Genomic DNA, 15,710 nt, shown 5'->3' on the forward strand with positions numbered 1-15,710 from the left:
TGAGAGCAGTTTGAAATATTTTCTGAACTTGTTGGTGCCTAACATTCAAAAAACAGTCAAAGGGAAACAGCAGGATAAATGCTAGATAAAAAATGACAATTTTGTATGTCTGAAAATGTTTTACATAAACAATAAAAACCTTCCACAGAGCAAAGCCAGAATGTGAAATTGATAAAGAAATCCCTGGGTAATTAATTCCTAAAACAAGTAACTACAGTGTTTCTTGATCATAAATCAACCTGCAACCACAATTCTGCAAGGGAGAAAAATTTAAGGATGAGGATTTATCAGATAATTTTTAGGGCCCCAGTTTTCTTTTCAGTGGTGGCACCGTAGTTAGGTAAATTAAATCTGCAAGTTCTGTTCTTTGCTACTTGGCAAGAACACAGTGGATTGTTTCCAACATATTACTTCATCCATGTCAAAATCCAGGTGCAGGGCTTGTGCTCCAACATCACCACCCAGCACTTTATTAACTCCCTCCATTATTTCCATGTTCCCCCTTGTCCTGTCAATTACTCGTGATATATTCTTGTTCTAACATTCACTTGGCTCAGCAGCAAGTGAAAAATGAGAGTGCAAAAAAACCTCTCTGAAAATATGCAGAGAACACTGAGTTAAATGATTACAATTTGAGGAAAGGCAGTTTTACTCATAAATACTGCTGGAACACTGTGCTCAAAATCTGGGCACTTCAAGTTTGCCAGTGAAACTGTACCTTCACAAATATGTATTTCTGTGTACTGGCAGTAACAGTTTGCATTTCTGTAAAAAGACTGCTGATATGAATTCTACTCAGGAAAAATTTAGTTGTGATTTTTTTGTGATAGAACTTTAAGAGTCAGTGGTTGAACACAACTTTCCCTTTTCACTGAGGTGTCATCAAGTTTTGTCAGCCAGCTGTTCTAATGTAATTGGACTTCTGGGAGGATAGACTACCAGATTAGTACCAGACATCTACATGGGGCTGGGGTGGGGGGTCAGGTGTGCAGTGTTGTGTGTCCAAGAGATTAATGTGTGCTAACATCACCAATTTTGCTTGTTTCAACTAGCAAAGCATTGGTTCAGTTATCCACCCATAAGCAGTATGAAAATACCAGTGTGAGAGAAACCTCCACACTCAGAGGAATATAATCTGTAACCACAGACAATACCAGCACAACAATCTCTCAAATAGCAAGAAGATAATTTTTAAAGTACTATATTAACATGACACTGGAGTACTATTAATAAAGGTCAACCCATTAGAAGCACTGGATCTCATAAAAACTTCTTCATTGGCCTGCATAACTGCAAGTGTAGCCTAAGCCCTTCAGCAATCTCCATTCCCCCTTTGCCAGTACACAACAACAGCAAGGTTATTCAATGGGGCTGAGTACCTGAAGGAGAAGGCTGTCCTTTTACTACGCCATTTTTAGTCTTTTCTTCGGAATTCATTACTTCTTTGTAGATGAGTTCTGGAAAAGAGAATTGGGACAGTTAGTGACAGAGGCCAGTGCCTGTGATCAGGAACAAAACAACAACCACACCCTGCTGTAGCCCTGAGCTTCCCAAGTCTGCCCTGCCCTGTCTTCCCAAGTCTGACAGCTCTACTCACCTAAGACCTCTCTCTTCCATTCCCCTCCCCTCCTCTCATCTGCTTTTGGAGCTGAATGGAGTCAAATGGGATTCAGCCAGAGAAGAGGAACTGTTTAATGCTGCACTATCTAGAAGAGAAGCAGCACAATATCACAGCACCTTTTCCTGTGGCTAAAATTCTGATGCATTGCCCTGCTGAACAGTATTCTGTTCTCCTTGGATTTCAGTGAAGCACTGGAATCCACACCTCCTGTGTTAACATTAGCCTATGTAGATAATGATAGTCCTTGGAACATTTTCCATATTTTTTTGCTATGTTTTTGCCATTTTGCCACTAAAATACTCCTTCCCATGTAATTCTAAACTGCAATTACCTTTCCATTCCTCGATTGTATGTTCCCTTTCATCCAGCTGTTTATCATATATCTGAGGAGGAGGCTGCAGGAAAGAAACACAGCTGTTCAGTCAATTGTCTGTTATACTGTAAATAATCAGGACTAATCACTTAATTAAAGATAATTTCTCCTCTCTCTCTTTGCAATCCATCCTGTACATGCAAAAACATCTGAAACACATTTGAATATTAAGGGGATTAACACTTCTGGAAGTTAACTCTTTTTGTAGAAGAAATCAACATACTTCTCTTTCTTCCTTTCTTAAAAAGGAGGCATAGCTGCAGTTGAAATAACACCCAGGTCAACAATGTCATTGTGCTTGTACTGAGCCCAGAAACTCCACACCCAAATTATTTGTACCAGCAGAGAGGTACTGTCAGAATACCAAACAAATAGCAGTCTTGATTAATTAGTAGTAACATTAACATATAAATTTTTAATTTGCTCTTTAGATTTGCTGCAATACGGAATTTCCAAAGTAACTTTAATTTTTAAGCAAGTCTCCATGCCACAGTCTCTAATCCAAATTCCAAATTACCAAAATTTCCAATATATGTTTTTTTAACTAACGTTACTTTGGACAGAAAGTTTTGGGTCGTTTGTTTTGTTGGGTTTTTTTTAAAATTGTGTTTATTTTAGTTGATGGAAATGTCAGAGAACTGGCAGATCCTGGAATTTACTGAGACGAAGGCACCTAGAACTTCAGGGAGCCTGAACACCTGCTTTCATTGGGCAACTAAGCCATATGTTCATTGCATCTCCTGATATTGGCTGCCAAATAGAGCAGCCAAGGAAGGCAGAAGACTCTCCCCTTCTTCCTTCCACCAAGAAGCTCCAGCATCTGAGGTAAGAGCACCTAATGAACATGGAAACAAGATCCACAACACTCTTCTTGTTCAGATGTATTTCCTCTGACTTCCATCTTGGGCACTTGCCATTGTGTCCCCTTCAAAACATCCTCCTATTAAATGCATATTTACCAAGCTGTTTTCTTGAATCACTGAGAATTTAGAAATTTTCTCTCAGGACTCTAACTCCATCAGTCCATTAAGCCATATTACAAGCATGCTACAAATACAACTGAAAAAGTAATAGCTCAGTGACATGATATGGACCAGGAAAATTACATGATAGCTGAACTGGACAAATCCACTGAAAACAAGGGAAGTTTCTCCAGAGTGACATTTGTATCAGTGCTGAAGATAAGGGGATTAGGTGAAGTCATGGATTGCTAAGTCTCATACCTGAGAAGGTGCTGAGGAAACACATCATGAATTAAAGTGAGTTCCAGGCCTCAGCACAGCTACTAGAGGTTTTGTTATATCAGCAAGGTAAGACACAGCCCCAGACCAGTGCAGCTGTTCTCTTATTCAGCATAACCACCCTCCTCATTCCTTTCCAGTGAGTCCTGATGCCACCAAGATTGGCACAACCTCTGTGGGGATTCTGTGCTCCTGCTGGGTGTTGTCAGGGAGCTGGAAGCTACAAGAGTACAGGTGATCCTCACTACTGACCAGGTGGGGTGTGATAGGTAAGCTCCACTCCTCCAGCTGAGCCTGCTGGGCTCCTGCTCAGCCCCTCAGCCAGCCCTGGAGCATGCCAAGAAAATTGAGGGGGTAGGGATTTACAGGAGCAGCAGGGGAGGTGTTTGGCTGAGCTGAACCACAGTGACAGAACCACCTCTTCTCTGCCAGCTGCAAAGGGAACAGGCAAACCAAGTTGGACAAGAATATCCTGAAAGTAGCTTTCTAAAAGCTTCAGGGAGAAGCCTACAAAAAGCATAGGTGGGGGTAAAATTGCTTCTGCCAAGTATAAACACTCTTTTCACACCTTCCACAGAAAAGCTTGTATTTCTCCCCCAGACAGAAACAAGAGGATAGATTCCCTCACTACTTTAATTCCCAAACACAAATTGCAGAACCAAAAGGAACAAGTGATCAGATGCACCTGTTCTCAATTCACACAAACACAGAATCTTTGGCCTATTTCTCTTCTAATTTAATTCAGCTACATCTTAAGCTGGGGTAATTGGCTAATAAGCACCAAGAAAATCAGCAGTAATCATTGCCTAGATTAATGCAGTCTGAAAACAAAGGCATTTTCCAGGGAGAGAGCCCAGAATAACCTTACTCATTACCCAGCTCCTATTTTTCTGTAGAATCAAACAAGGGAGAGCAAACAAGCTGTCCTTCACACACTGCAGGATGCCAGAAGCTGCACCTGCACAGCATTCTACTGCTCTGCCAGTGCTGACATTGCAGACTTTTTACTTGTGAGTTAGCAGAACCCACAGCTATGAGACATGGCTCTCAGCAGGCATGAGGGAGCCAAGGGTAACAAATATTTAGCAAGAAAACAGCATGAATAAATCCCTGGTGGGGATTTATCCCTACAGAGGCAGGGTCTGTAACCACTCTAAAGCCTGTGCAGAGCATAGTCAAATGTAGCTCTGCTGAGAGCCCAGGCCAGTGCTTCACACTGGGAGAAATGAAGCTTTCCCATCAAAATTCCCTGAGTCCTCACCTTTTCATTGATTCAAGGCACAGAGATGAGCTGAGAATACCAAAAATATTTTGAGAATTTACTTTCCCACAATTCTCATTACTTCATAGGAGAACCACAAACTTAGCACACTGTTACCAATAGATTGTAATCCTTCCCATGCTGACCACCCCTTTTCTGCTAACTTGTTTGTTTTGTGGCTTTTTAAAAAAACAATTTCTAAAATTAGTTGGAGGAGGTTTTTAAAGGTAATAAAAAAGTATTGTCTCAGCAATGGACCAATCAGAGCAGCTGCCAAACCTACATCCTCTTGGGCACCTGATTTTAGTCTTGGTGCAAAGCTTTGCCTAAAACTGACTTTGCTACCTAAATCAAACATCTTAGAAAATGACTGAGTTCATAATCATTAACTTTCCATATGGGTGCAGTTGCAGTGTTATAGGCATTCTTGTAAATCCTTCATACTGCACATGCGAAATGAGAGGTACCTAGTTCACTTTTTTTGGTGTTTAAAAAAAGACTGGATATGGAACTCAGTGCCATGGTTTGGCTGATAAGGTGCTGTTAAGTCATAGGTTGGACTTGATGATCTCCAAGGTCTTTTCCAACCTAGTGGATTCTGTAATTCTTTAAGTCTCAGAAAAAGCACCAAGTTCAAGTAACATCAAATCAAGGCAGAGTGTGGAACAATCCTATGGGTGGCAGCATCTAGCTTCAGTTTAAGGCAGCCATTTTCTCCCAAAAGAGATTGATTTGCAAGCAGTTGCATTGGCAACAATAACAAAGAATAGAATCTATTTTTGGATACAGAAGCAAAGAATGAATTATATTTTTCTTATAGGTACTAAAACACTCCCCTGTTGTTTCGATGGGTCTTGGCTTTTCCATTTTACAAATTGATTTTCAAAACATTTTTCAATAAGTATAACATTAATTGGACATAATAAAAATTAAAAAAAAACCCAACAGAAAATATCCACATTGGTCTCTTTCTGAAAAAAAAAAAAGCAAAGCAAACAAATAAATAAGCAAAACCAATGAAAAAACAACACAAAAAGCAAAATACACAAAAGACAAGGGGGGTTTATGTTGTCAGATAAACAGCAGGAGACTACTGGATTTGTTAAATACCATTTTAATATTCAGAGAGGGGAGGATTTTCACTAGAGAAAAAACCAAAACTTATGTTGAAACCAAAGTATTCTCATTTTCCCAAAGCAACACAGATTGGTTTGTATGCCACTGCTAGAAAGCAATGGGAATGAGCTGGAGCCCACACTCCAGCAAATCCTGCCATCTCTGTCCCTGCCTCTGCAGAGCTAGTGCCAGCACAGTGGAGACCTTGGGATGAGCTGTTTTTAGAAAGCTTGGCAGAGCAAGGCCTGAGTCTGCATCTCTTCCCAGAATTGCAGGGTCTGGGGCAGTGGCTGTGGAGTAGCACAACGAGGCAGCAATGGAATTAGTAAGATAATGCAGATAAAAGAGGGACTGGAGGATGCAAAAATTAATGGTGTGAGGTTAAACATTTTATTAAACAGCTTAGATCCTTATAACAAATGAATACAAAAATTCCTTGGTGCTTTGCTGCAACCTAAATTGTGTTACAGATACCATTCATATATTTATTTTTCCAGTGCAAGCCCAAGTACACCAGTGTGCTTGTCACCAGAGGTCTGATATCTCTTTATTTACAAAGTGCTGGGGATTTCACCCTGTATTGCCAAGGGATTACACAGTGGCCTAGGGATGATCTCAGCTATGGATATGGAAGAAGAGATGACTCTGGGCCCATTTGTTCCTTGGAGTTTGTGCAGAGGCTTTTGGAAAACTCCACACATTATGTGCATCAAGGAAATTGTAGACAGAGCTATTTCTGAACAGCTGGACCATAAGGATGCCATGCAGCAGGAGTCAAGATTACTGGGCTACACACAGATGACTGAACAGCTTGAAGATACAACAAGCAAGCTGGAAAAAGATTAAGTTTGGTTCAAAAAGGAAAAAGAAGAAAAGAAATGCCTCTTTCTTCTCTAACCACTCCTCCTCACTGCCATTAACAGAGATTTTTGCAGAAGCTGTGTTCAGCTTCCGTAATCAATCAGCAATGAACAGATAGATGTTGTTGACTAGAGGAAATGTCTGTGCTTGTGCACAAAGCAGAGCTGCACACTTCTTTTGTGAGACAACAGATGCACACCATCAATCTCTGAGCAGAAAACCAAGCCCTGTAACTGAGTGCTAAAAAATGTGGAAGCTCATTGAAGACTTTCTATACAACATCTACACATACAGAGCTGAGCAAGAGAAAAGAACAGCAGAAATGATGCACAACCTGACAGCCTTGCTTATGTCATGTAGTGAAGGTGACACCTTCTTTGAAGTGTGTATGCCAAGGTCACAGAGCTCTCCAAAGTGCTCCTCCATCATAATGGATGCTTAGCACTCACAGGTAAAATAAGAGGTGGGTGATGTGTTTTTGTTTTTTTTTTTTTTTTAATTGTGATAAAGTAGTTTTAAAAAATTGAATTTAAGAGCTGGTCATAGATAGTTTATATAGGGCTAAGACAATACAGCAGCAGTTTCTGTCCTGGACCCTCAGACTGAGAACCATAAATCAAGTTTTTTTCATTAGCAACACTGGAAACAGCATCACACTAATAGACAGTAACACCCAGACTGGCATGCACAGAAAAATGAATGATAATTCACAACTCAGCCCCCTGTGGATAGTTCTAGATGCAGAAATACTCCAGTGAAATATAAATCCTGTAAAAATAAAACCAGGAATGGAAGCTGTATGAGTTACAGTGAATAAAACCCTACAAAATCTACCACTGCTGTAAAATACTGTCAAACATAGAGGAATGCTTGAAAGGAATATTTTTAACACCTGATGTTTCAGTTTCATAGAAATCTCTCTTCTAATGGATGGCACAGATCAGACAACAAAAAGTAACTGCAGGTACAGGAAAGTTCAAGACAAATTTTGAAACCAGTTAACAGAAACATGACATAATAATACAGCAAATTTTGCTTCTGGATTTGTTCCCATGAAATGGAACAAGTTTTCCCAAGTAGGAATCAATATGACATCACACGTACATTCAAAAGGTTCCAAAATGGAATCCAATACAACATGAATGGTCTCTTTGAATATATCAATAAGAAAATAAAGAACTTTACTGTGCTAAAGCAATGTGTAGGAATCCATTTTTTTCACAATTTGATCATTTGGGGATAAAACCCAGTGACCTGCAAATAGGTATAAACATTAGGGTAGATATGAAAAATTAAATACCAGATTTGGGATTTACTCACAAATCATCTCAGTGAAGGATGAGAATGTATAGCAGCTTCAAAAAAAAAAAAAAAAACCGCAGCTGGGTAATTGAAAACAGTCTCAAGCAGAGCATTTTCAGACAGGAAAATGGAGAAGCTAATACGTCATCAGGGAGATACTGAGATAATCTACAATAAACAGGAGAGTCTGCATGTAGAGGCAAGAGATATTGGAAACCTCTTCTTTCCATAAAACAGAGCAATTGGAGGAAGAATAGATATCATGTGTGTCATTTATTCACATAATTGTCCAAATGCTGTTGTATAGGTAAATATCCTCACATCAAAGTAATAGACATATTATTTGTTTAAAAGTGGATCTGAGACAGTTGCTGAAAAAAAAAGAGACTTCCAGGAGAGTCTTGAACTAAAGAATAAAACAGAAAAGCAAGTTCTGTAAGTTCCTATTCTGATTTTACAGTAGATTTCCTGCATAGTATTAGTAAATAATACTTTTGCCCTGTGAACTCTTGTTTCCCTACATTTAAATTAGTGAAGATAGATAACAGATTTCAACATCTGGGAATGCCACCCAACCCAAGCCATACATGTTCTCCTGTTCATGTTTTGCATGTTCTCCTATTTTTTAAAAACAGGTTTTAGTTGTTATTGGCTGAATACAGGAATTACCTTAACTGTAATGCTATTCAGAATCATTTCAGAACAATGGTGTATGCTCTGGAGAACCTAACGCTGTGACTTTTTAATCAGAGATACTGTGGCAAGCTGTGTGTGCTTAAAAGAACCTGGCAAACTACCTATGTTAGACCTAAGAATTCCCTGTAAATCCAAAATCCACAGGTAAGCTCCAAACCTGTGCAAGGCCTGTTCTAGCAGTGAGTATGATGCTGTTTCAGAGCTGTTGAGGGCTTTGGCTGTGTTTGTTTCATGAAGAAATTCTGTGGGAGGGCCCCAGCACTGTTTGAGTAACCTCCTGTGGCTGGTGAATAGCAAGTCCCACATCTAATAACAGCTCATCTTCCTCTCTGGGTCAGAGAATCACACTTGGCATTTAGGGCCACCCAGAAGAGTTTAATGCTGTGACACATTGTGGGAGAAAGGGTATTGCATTCCCAGCACTTCCCATTTGTGCACAGTGTTTGCCCATTAGAACAAGACATAATAGTTTTATTGCCCACACACAGTCTCTGAAAGACCATAATCTTATAATAGACTTATAAAAAGGGACTGCAACTGTCTCACTAGTCTGCTTTTTCACTGGGTAGGGCTGTTTTATCTGTTTCCCTCACATTTATAATGCTGTAAATCTGAGCAGACACAGAGGGTTGTTACCTCCAGGTTAAACTTTGACACCAAATTCTCTGCTTATTCCCTGAGCTGGGTTCAGTGCTCTGCATTGTCTACTCCAGCACATGCTGACATTTAACAATGCTGCAACAGCTCACTTCAAAATTCCTGTCACATTAAATGCTTCCAGTTACCTATCCTCTCATGCTCCTGAATGAAATGGACACTGTACAACAGATTCCTGGCTGCTTTTGATGAAGTCATTTACTGGGGAGAAGGAGGAATCTAACTAGACAGCAGAAGTTACCTAATTCCCCCCTCCCCAGTGCTACACTGGCTGAAAATGTCATCTTGTTTAATACCTCTGTATCCTAATTTCTGTTATCCCTACTGTACACGATTACTGATAGTGGGAGGAATCCTGTCTCATATCACAGTATAGGAAGAGAACTTAAAAAATCCCAAAACAGTCCACTACTAAACCTTTAGCTACATGATGAAAAACTTCTGAGTAAAAGTGCTTATAAAGTATTACCAAAAAAAAGAGAGCATTGAACATGGGCAGGTGCAACACACTGCAGGCTTCTAAATCCCAGTGGGGAAACCAGAAAAAATATGGGAAGTTAAGCATTATGCAAGTGACTAAGCATAACTCTGTCACTAATTTTCCCACTGCTTTATTGTCAGGTTCCCTGGCTGCACATTTGCAGGGCACTCTTTGAAAAAGCAGGATTGTCTCATAGAGTCTCATCATGCTGCAAATTCAACATTAATGAGCCACATGGCCATTTTTAGGCCTTGAAATGTCATTCAGAGACTACTTTCTTTGTTCAGTTGTACCCTATTATAACTTCTTTGGTTTTATTCAGTATAGTCAAATTTACAGAGTCAGATTATTAAGTGAATAAGCAAAAGTATCTACCTCTCAAACAGCTAATTTGTTGGATGTTTCTAGATGTCTTTTAAGTTCCATCTCTGCTATAAATTTGGCAAGATCTAACAAAAATACATGAGATGAGTCATCTCCCTATTGCCCATGGCTTTAGGAAATATTTACTGAATTTGATCCTAACTCTTCTGCAACTGTAGCAGGGCAGATATCTCAGTGGAGTGCTTGCTGGAGAACACCCTTCTGAGCAAGAACAGAAAACCACCAATATCCCACAATGTATTTTTTTTCTCCAGAAAATAATTAGTAAATGACTTATAACTAACCACTGAAGGTGTGTCAGCATGAACAGATGGATATTCATAATTTAATAAACTGTTCATTATGAAAAGAAAGTCTTCCAATTTAACTTTCCCTCTGAAAATGAGAGTGGCAAAATGAAGCCCTATAAAGTACTCCAAAATAACATACTCAGAAAAAATCTCATGTGCTGGAAATTTGATGGGGGTTTGAACATTCCATTTACTTTAGAAGTTTACTGCACTTTTAAGAACACAGACTGAATTGGAGCATGTCACTAAACAGCAGTGATTTAATTTTACTAGGTCTTCATTTCCTATGGTGGCTAAATCAGATTTCTGAACCTGTTTTCATTCATTTCATACAGGGTATTACAGAGAACCTCTCTGAATTTACACCTGCACCCATTATACCATACCTTTTATACCATGCCACTGAAGTGCTGACAGATTGCACTTATCCCTGTTAACAGCAGCCTCACCAAGGCTTAGAGAGGTGTCTAGAGCATGACAGGATTATAAGAAAAAATCCATTCCTGTTTGCACACAGTGTATATGATACTGTACATTGAACCATAGCCCAGGAAAACACCTGTGCCCCTCCTTCATTTTATGGAAAAATTTATGTCCTGCTAGGATTTTTCTGAATTCTGACTTCAGGGTTTTGTTTTTTTTTTCAGAATTCCAACTATTTTTTTGCTTAATTTTCTTCCTCTCTACATATATCCTTGAACACAGACATAAAAAGTGATGTTTGCTGTCTTCCACAGGGAAAGGTTGGGAAGGAAAGATAGTATCTTTTGCCAGATTGAGATCTATAGCTGAATAGGTGAGCTTGTGGATTCAAAATCCTTTCTAGAAGAAAGCAGAAAATGGCTTCATATGCTTGAAGTGTTTTTGTTCCTCCCATCTATTATCAGTTAATGTAATAAAAAGAGACATCCTGTCCCTACAGATCTCATTTCACATCACTCCCCAGACCACTGCAGTCGCAGCATTGTTTCTCTCCAGCATGCTCATTGCTGTGCTGCTGTAAAGCAGCAGGAATCCCTGAATCCCAGTTGTGCTTGGCACGCTGAAGGGAGCAGTGCTGCCTCACTTACCGCCTCCACCTCTGCTGGGTCGTACCAGACGTTAATGTATGGATGCTGTAAGGCTTCATCTACTGATATCCTCTTGGCCGGGTCAATGACCAACATCTTTGATAAGAGGTCCCTGGCTTGGCTGGCTGGAACAAGGGAAGCAGAGAAACACAGAGTTAGTACAAAACAACCTCTGCCTCCAGAGAAGCCTTAGTAGGGGTAGGAAAAGAGCAGTGGCACAACCCTTTGAGAGACTGGTTGTGTATGTACCTCTGCTCCCCTACCTCCTCACAGCAAGAGCTCTTCAGCAATAATTTTAGGTCTGATTCATTAGAAAGGTGCCAAAATCAGGGCTGACACCCTAAGTTCCCTAACAAGCTTTAATGACATTTTACATATGTGCAGATTCCACACAGAGAGATGAATAATACCCTAAAAAAACCATGCTTGATGTGTCAGTGATTATTAGCAGGATCACAGTACAAAAGTTCACATATAGTCTAAAATCATGGCATTACTAAATCAAAGCCTAAAACTTACAGGCACTCTTAAACTACTCAGAAAAACATCCACACTTCTATGGATGTTTTAAAGTTTCTCACTTAACCTGCTGTGAGGCATTAAACATTTTAATGAGGCATAGAGATTAGGCTAATCTTAAGGCATCCCCTTAGAAGCAATAATTTCAAATCCATAGCCTTGGGGTATGGAAGTGTTTGGAACTGCTTGAATCTTGTTTGTCCTGCATAATGAAATTTAAATTAGTGGTGCACATCATCCTGCACTACATATACATACATACATACATACATACATATATATATATATATATATACACACAAACATTAAATTTTACATTGCAGCATTGATTTATTTTACCTGATAATATATTCCATTGTGCCCATCAGGCAAACAATGCCTGATCAGGCAAAAAATGCCTGTTTGCCTGTGGAAAACAAAGCCACAACCTCAGCTTTATATTACCCAAATGGATTTTTCCTAGTTGGAGTTTGTAAAAAATATAATACCATCTTAACCCACACAAAAAAATTATATCAACATATATTTCTGTTATTATTGGTATTATTAATATGTAGTGTTCTAAGGTCTTGGATGCTCAAAATTATTTGCTGTGTAAGTGAAAAAGACAATGAAAGGAAAAAAGTTGCAAAGAGCAGTAAGTGCAAAGATATTATTAGGTATCTCATCATACATGGATGAGTATCTAATTAAACCACTAATATTACATTATATTTAGGCAGAGCATGAGATGATACAATGCTGCACAAGTAGGGATTCCTGAATGCACTGTTTCTCGCTTCGTGGCTATATCTTCAAAACTGGCATTCAGGATGCTCAATTGTACCCAAAAGATGCTTTCTGTACCCAAAAGATAACAGCACTGTTTGACAGTCATTTTTATTCATTAGCTGCAAATGCAGGAAAATTCCATTATTCAGTTGTGTTGTGGTAGGAGTATAAAATTCTGTGTATCCAAAAGCATCTGCCCAGACCTCTCCCCTTACTCCCAGAGCCAGGACAGCAGCTGGGCTATGAAGCAGTTGCTAACTGGAAGAAAATTCTGGGTCGTGTAATGACATGCAAATTGCAAGCAATTGAAAACCATTAAATGCCAGTGTGGTGAGTGCCTCCAAGACTGGAATGGTGCAGAGCCAGTACACAGCACAGGTCTGCAGGGGCTCCAGGGCTGCCTACTAAACACACAATAATCACTCTTTTCCATTGGAGGTTAATGCCCCATTCAAGTGAAAAAAATACTTCAATATATGATTAAAATCATGGCAATTTTTCTTCTACAGGGGGTTATTAGTTCGTTTTCTACTTCGCATATCCCACAGGATTTTTCAAAAGGAGAAATCCACCCCAGAGGATACTAAACCTTGGCTACTTCATTTTGGCTGATGTTGATAATATATTTGTATTTTCTAGTAAAGGTAGAGCTATGAGGCAGGCATTTGGCTGAACTGGTATTTTTCACTTAAAAAAAAACAGTGCAAGTCCTGAAATCTCCCAATGGAAGTTCAATTGCTCTGTTGTGTTAAAAGTTCGAGAAAAAGAATAAAGGAACACCTCAATTCCTTGCAGCACAGGATCATCACATAGAACACCATGGGAATATTCTCAGTGCATTAGTGGTTATGTTCCCTTGGCTCCCAGTCACCAGGATCCCCAAAAATCATTTCCAAAGCCTGCCTCTCAGCTGAACAAAGCCCATGCAGTCACTGGTCTGCAACTAACTCCCTTAAATGGAGTGCAACTAGAGAGAAGAAAAATTGGAAAAGCCTTCATTCCACTGCAGCTGTTGCATATGAACCAAGACCCTTTTTCAGACATACCTTTGAGTTTGTTGTGTTCTGAGTCTGCTGGGAAGAGAGAGTCTGGAAAAAGTTTGGGGAAAGTGAGGCCAGCGTACTTGGGTCTGTTCTCGACGTAGTTCCGTACTGTTGGCTGCAGCTTCTTCATGAATTCTGGACACGGTGTTCCCAGCTGCTCAATAACTTTATTCCACTGATCAATATCTGAACAGCAGTAGTTAAGGGAAACAAAATGCAAACCCCCACGTAGCCTCCTGACATTTCTGCTTGTGTTCTCTGAGAATCCTCAGAGGTATTTCACTCTCCTCATAACATCTTTACACTCACTATTTTTCCTTCTCACTATTCCTCCAGGTCCAACAGCCTGCAAAGGGAAAAACTCTTACACACAACTTCAGGACATTGTGCAGTTCTAAAACCATGAACACTACAGAACAACACACAGATTCTTCTCTTTGCATCTACACTTGTTACCTCTTTTTTTTAAACTTGAAATGCAGTGACTTGCACTCCCTTTTTTTACATGCAGATAATTGTCACTACTTCAGCTTGGAAGAACAACATGTGCACCTGCCTCCCTACTCAGTCTGTGGAGAGGGAGACCCAGCTGGTTTAAAGAAGCTCTGCATAGGACAAAAATCTTCCACTCATCTGCTTTGCACTTTACTCTCTCCAATAACTTCACTAATGCTAATTTTTCCAATACCAGCCAACCAGCAACCCCTCAAAAACAATTTGTTTGATTTTGTAAGAACACACTGGGAGTTATTTTCTATTGACAAATGATGCACAGGTGTAGACAGATGTTTCTCTTTAACTGAGAAAGTGACAGCTACCTTGCTAATCTAATACTGGCTAATGGGAAACAGGCTCTAATGCCTAAAAACAAAGTGTATTACAGGCTTTTCCAACTGATCTTTTTTATTCTTGAGGTGTTGATATTTTAGATTTCTTGTGCTAACATTTAGGCACCTGATGGGTGTTATGTAGCTCTTTCAGCCACGTTCAGAACAAGATTGACTGTGCCAACAAAAAAGCAAATTATCAGTAGCATCTCTACATCACACTAATTCACAGAGCTAAGAATCTGATGATTACATGGGGAAAAACAAAGGAGGTTACATGCAGCTGTGGGTACACTGATGCTGAGAAATATGATGAAGGGAATTTTGCTGAGAACACACTGGAAAGAAAAGGTTTTTAAAAGACAAACATTCAAAGCATTTCAGCACAAAGATTTCTTTTTTAAAAAGTATTGTTATTATTTCATCAGTATCATAAGTGTGGAGTTTTCCAAATATTAAGACAGATAACAGAAAAAGATAGTCAAGCAAAAACCAGTTCTTGGTTGCAGTAGCAATTTCAGATTTCAAAAAGCATTTCATTTTAGAGAAATGAAAACAGTATTTTCACGTATCTTGGAAAGTAAAGACAGACTTAATTTGGATTTACCTGAACTATCTTATTTGAACAAAATAAAAAGCTAATAATTCATTTAAAAATTGCAGGTTTACTAATCAAAAGTGTTTAAAGGAATGAAAATAACTTAAACATATGCTTTAAGAATTCTAAAATAGTGTTTTAAATTGTTTTATTTTCAGCTGAAAAAGGTTGCTAGAAATAGGAGCAGTCTGGAAAGATTTTTCTGAATACCTCTTATTTTTTAAACTAATATGAATATTTATATAGAAAAGCCCTTCCCACACACACCCCCTGTAGGTTGTATGTAGCTTATCTTGTGTTGTCCATGAAAAATATCTTCTTCTCAACAGAAAACTAAACAATTGCAACAACAGTAAAGTTATCTAAGACTACAGCTGCTCAAAGGGTAGCCTGAATATTTCATTAAATATTTAATTAAAAAATAAAGTGGTTTGACATTTTAAACTTATGTTCAAGTCAAGACGCCTTAGTGTCTGCTAGCTGAACTGCTTCAGAAGCAGTTCTCTGAGGAACTTGAGAATACAGAGTGTGCAAATGCTTTGCAGAGAAGAACAGAGAGTACAGAAATGAAGAGGCTGTTAGTTGTGCCAAGAGAAGCT

The 15,710-nt window shown here is 39.1% G+C and overlaps 1 protein-coding gene across 5 annotated transcripts in view; it reads right to left on the reverse strand.

The window, feature by feature from the left end:
• Positions 1-15,710, reverse strand: part of MAPK10 (mitogen-activated protein kinase 10) — a 147,019-nt gene that overhangs the window by 11,112 nt on the left and 120,197 nt on the right. For all 5 annotated transcript variants that reach the window (XM_036381464.2, XM_036381462.2, XM_036381466.1 and 2 more), the window contains 4 exons: positions 13,690-13,872; positions 11,354-11,478; positions 1,953-2,016; positions 1,380-1,457 (listed from right to left, as the gene is read on the reverse strand). In XM_036381464.2, coding sequence (XP_036237357.1) covers positions 1,380-1,457; positions 1,953-2,016; positions 11,354-11,478; positions 13,690-13,872 — 450 coding nt within the window. The remainder of the gene's footprint in view (positions 1-1,379; positions 1,458-1,952; positions 2,017-11,353; positions 11,479-13,689; positions 13,873-15,710) is intronic.

This window comes from Molothrus ater, chromosome 4, assembly GCF_012460135.2.
Source record: "Molothrus ater isolate BHLD 08-10-18 breed brown headed cowbird chromosome 4, BPBGC_Mater_1.1, whole genome shotgun sequence".
In the NCBI taxonomy this organism is placed as follows: Eukaryota; Metazoa; Chordata; class Aves; order Passeriformes; family Icteridae; genus Molothrus; species Molothrus ater.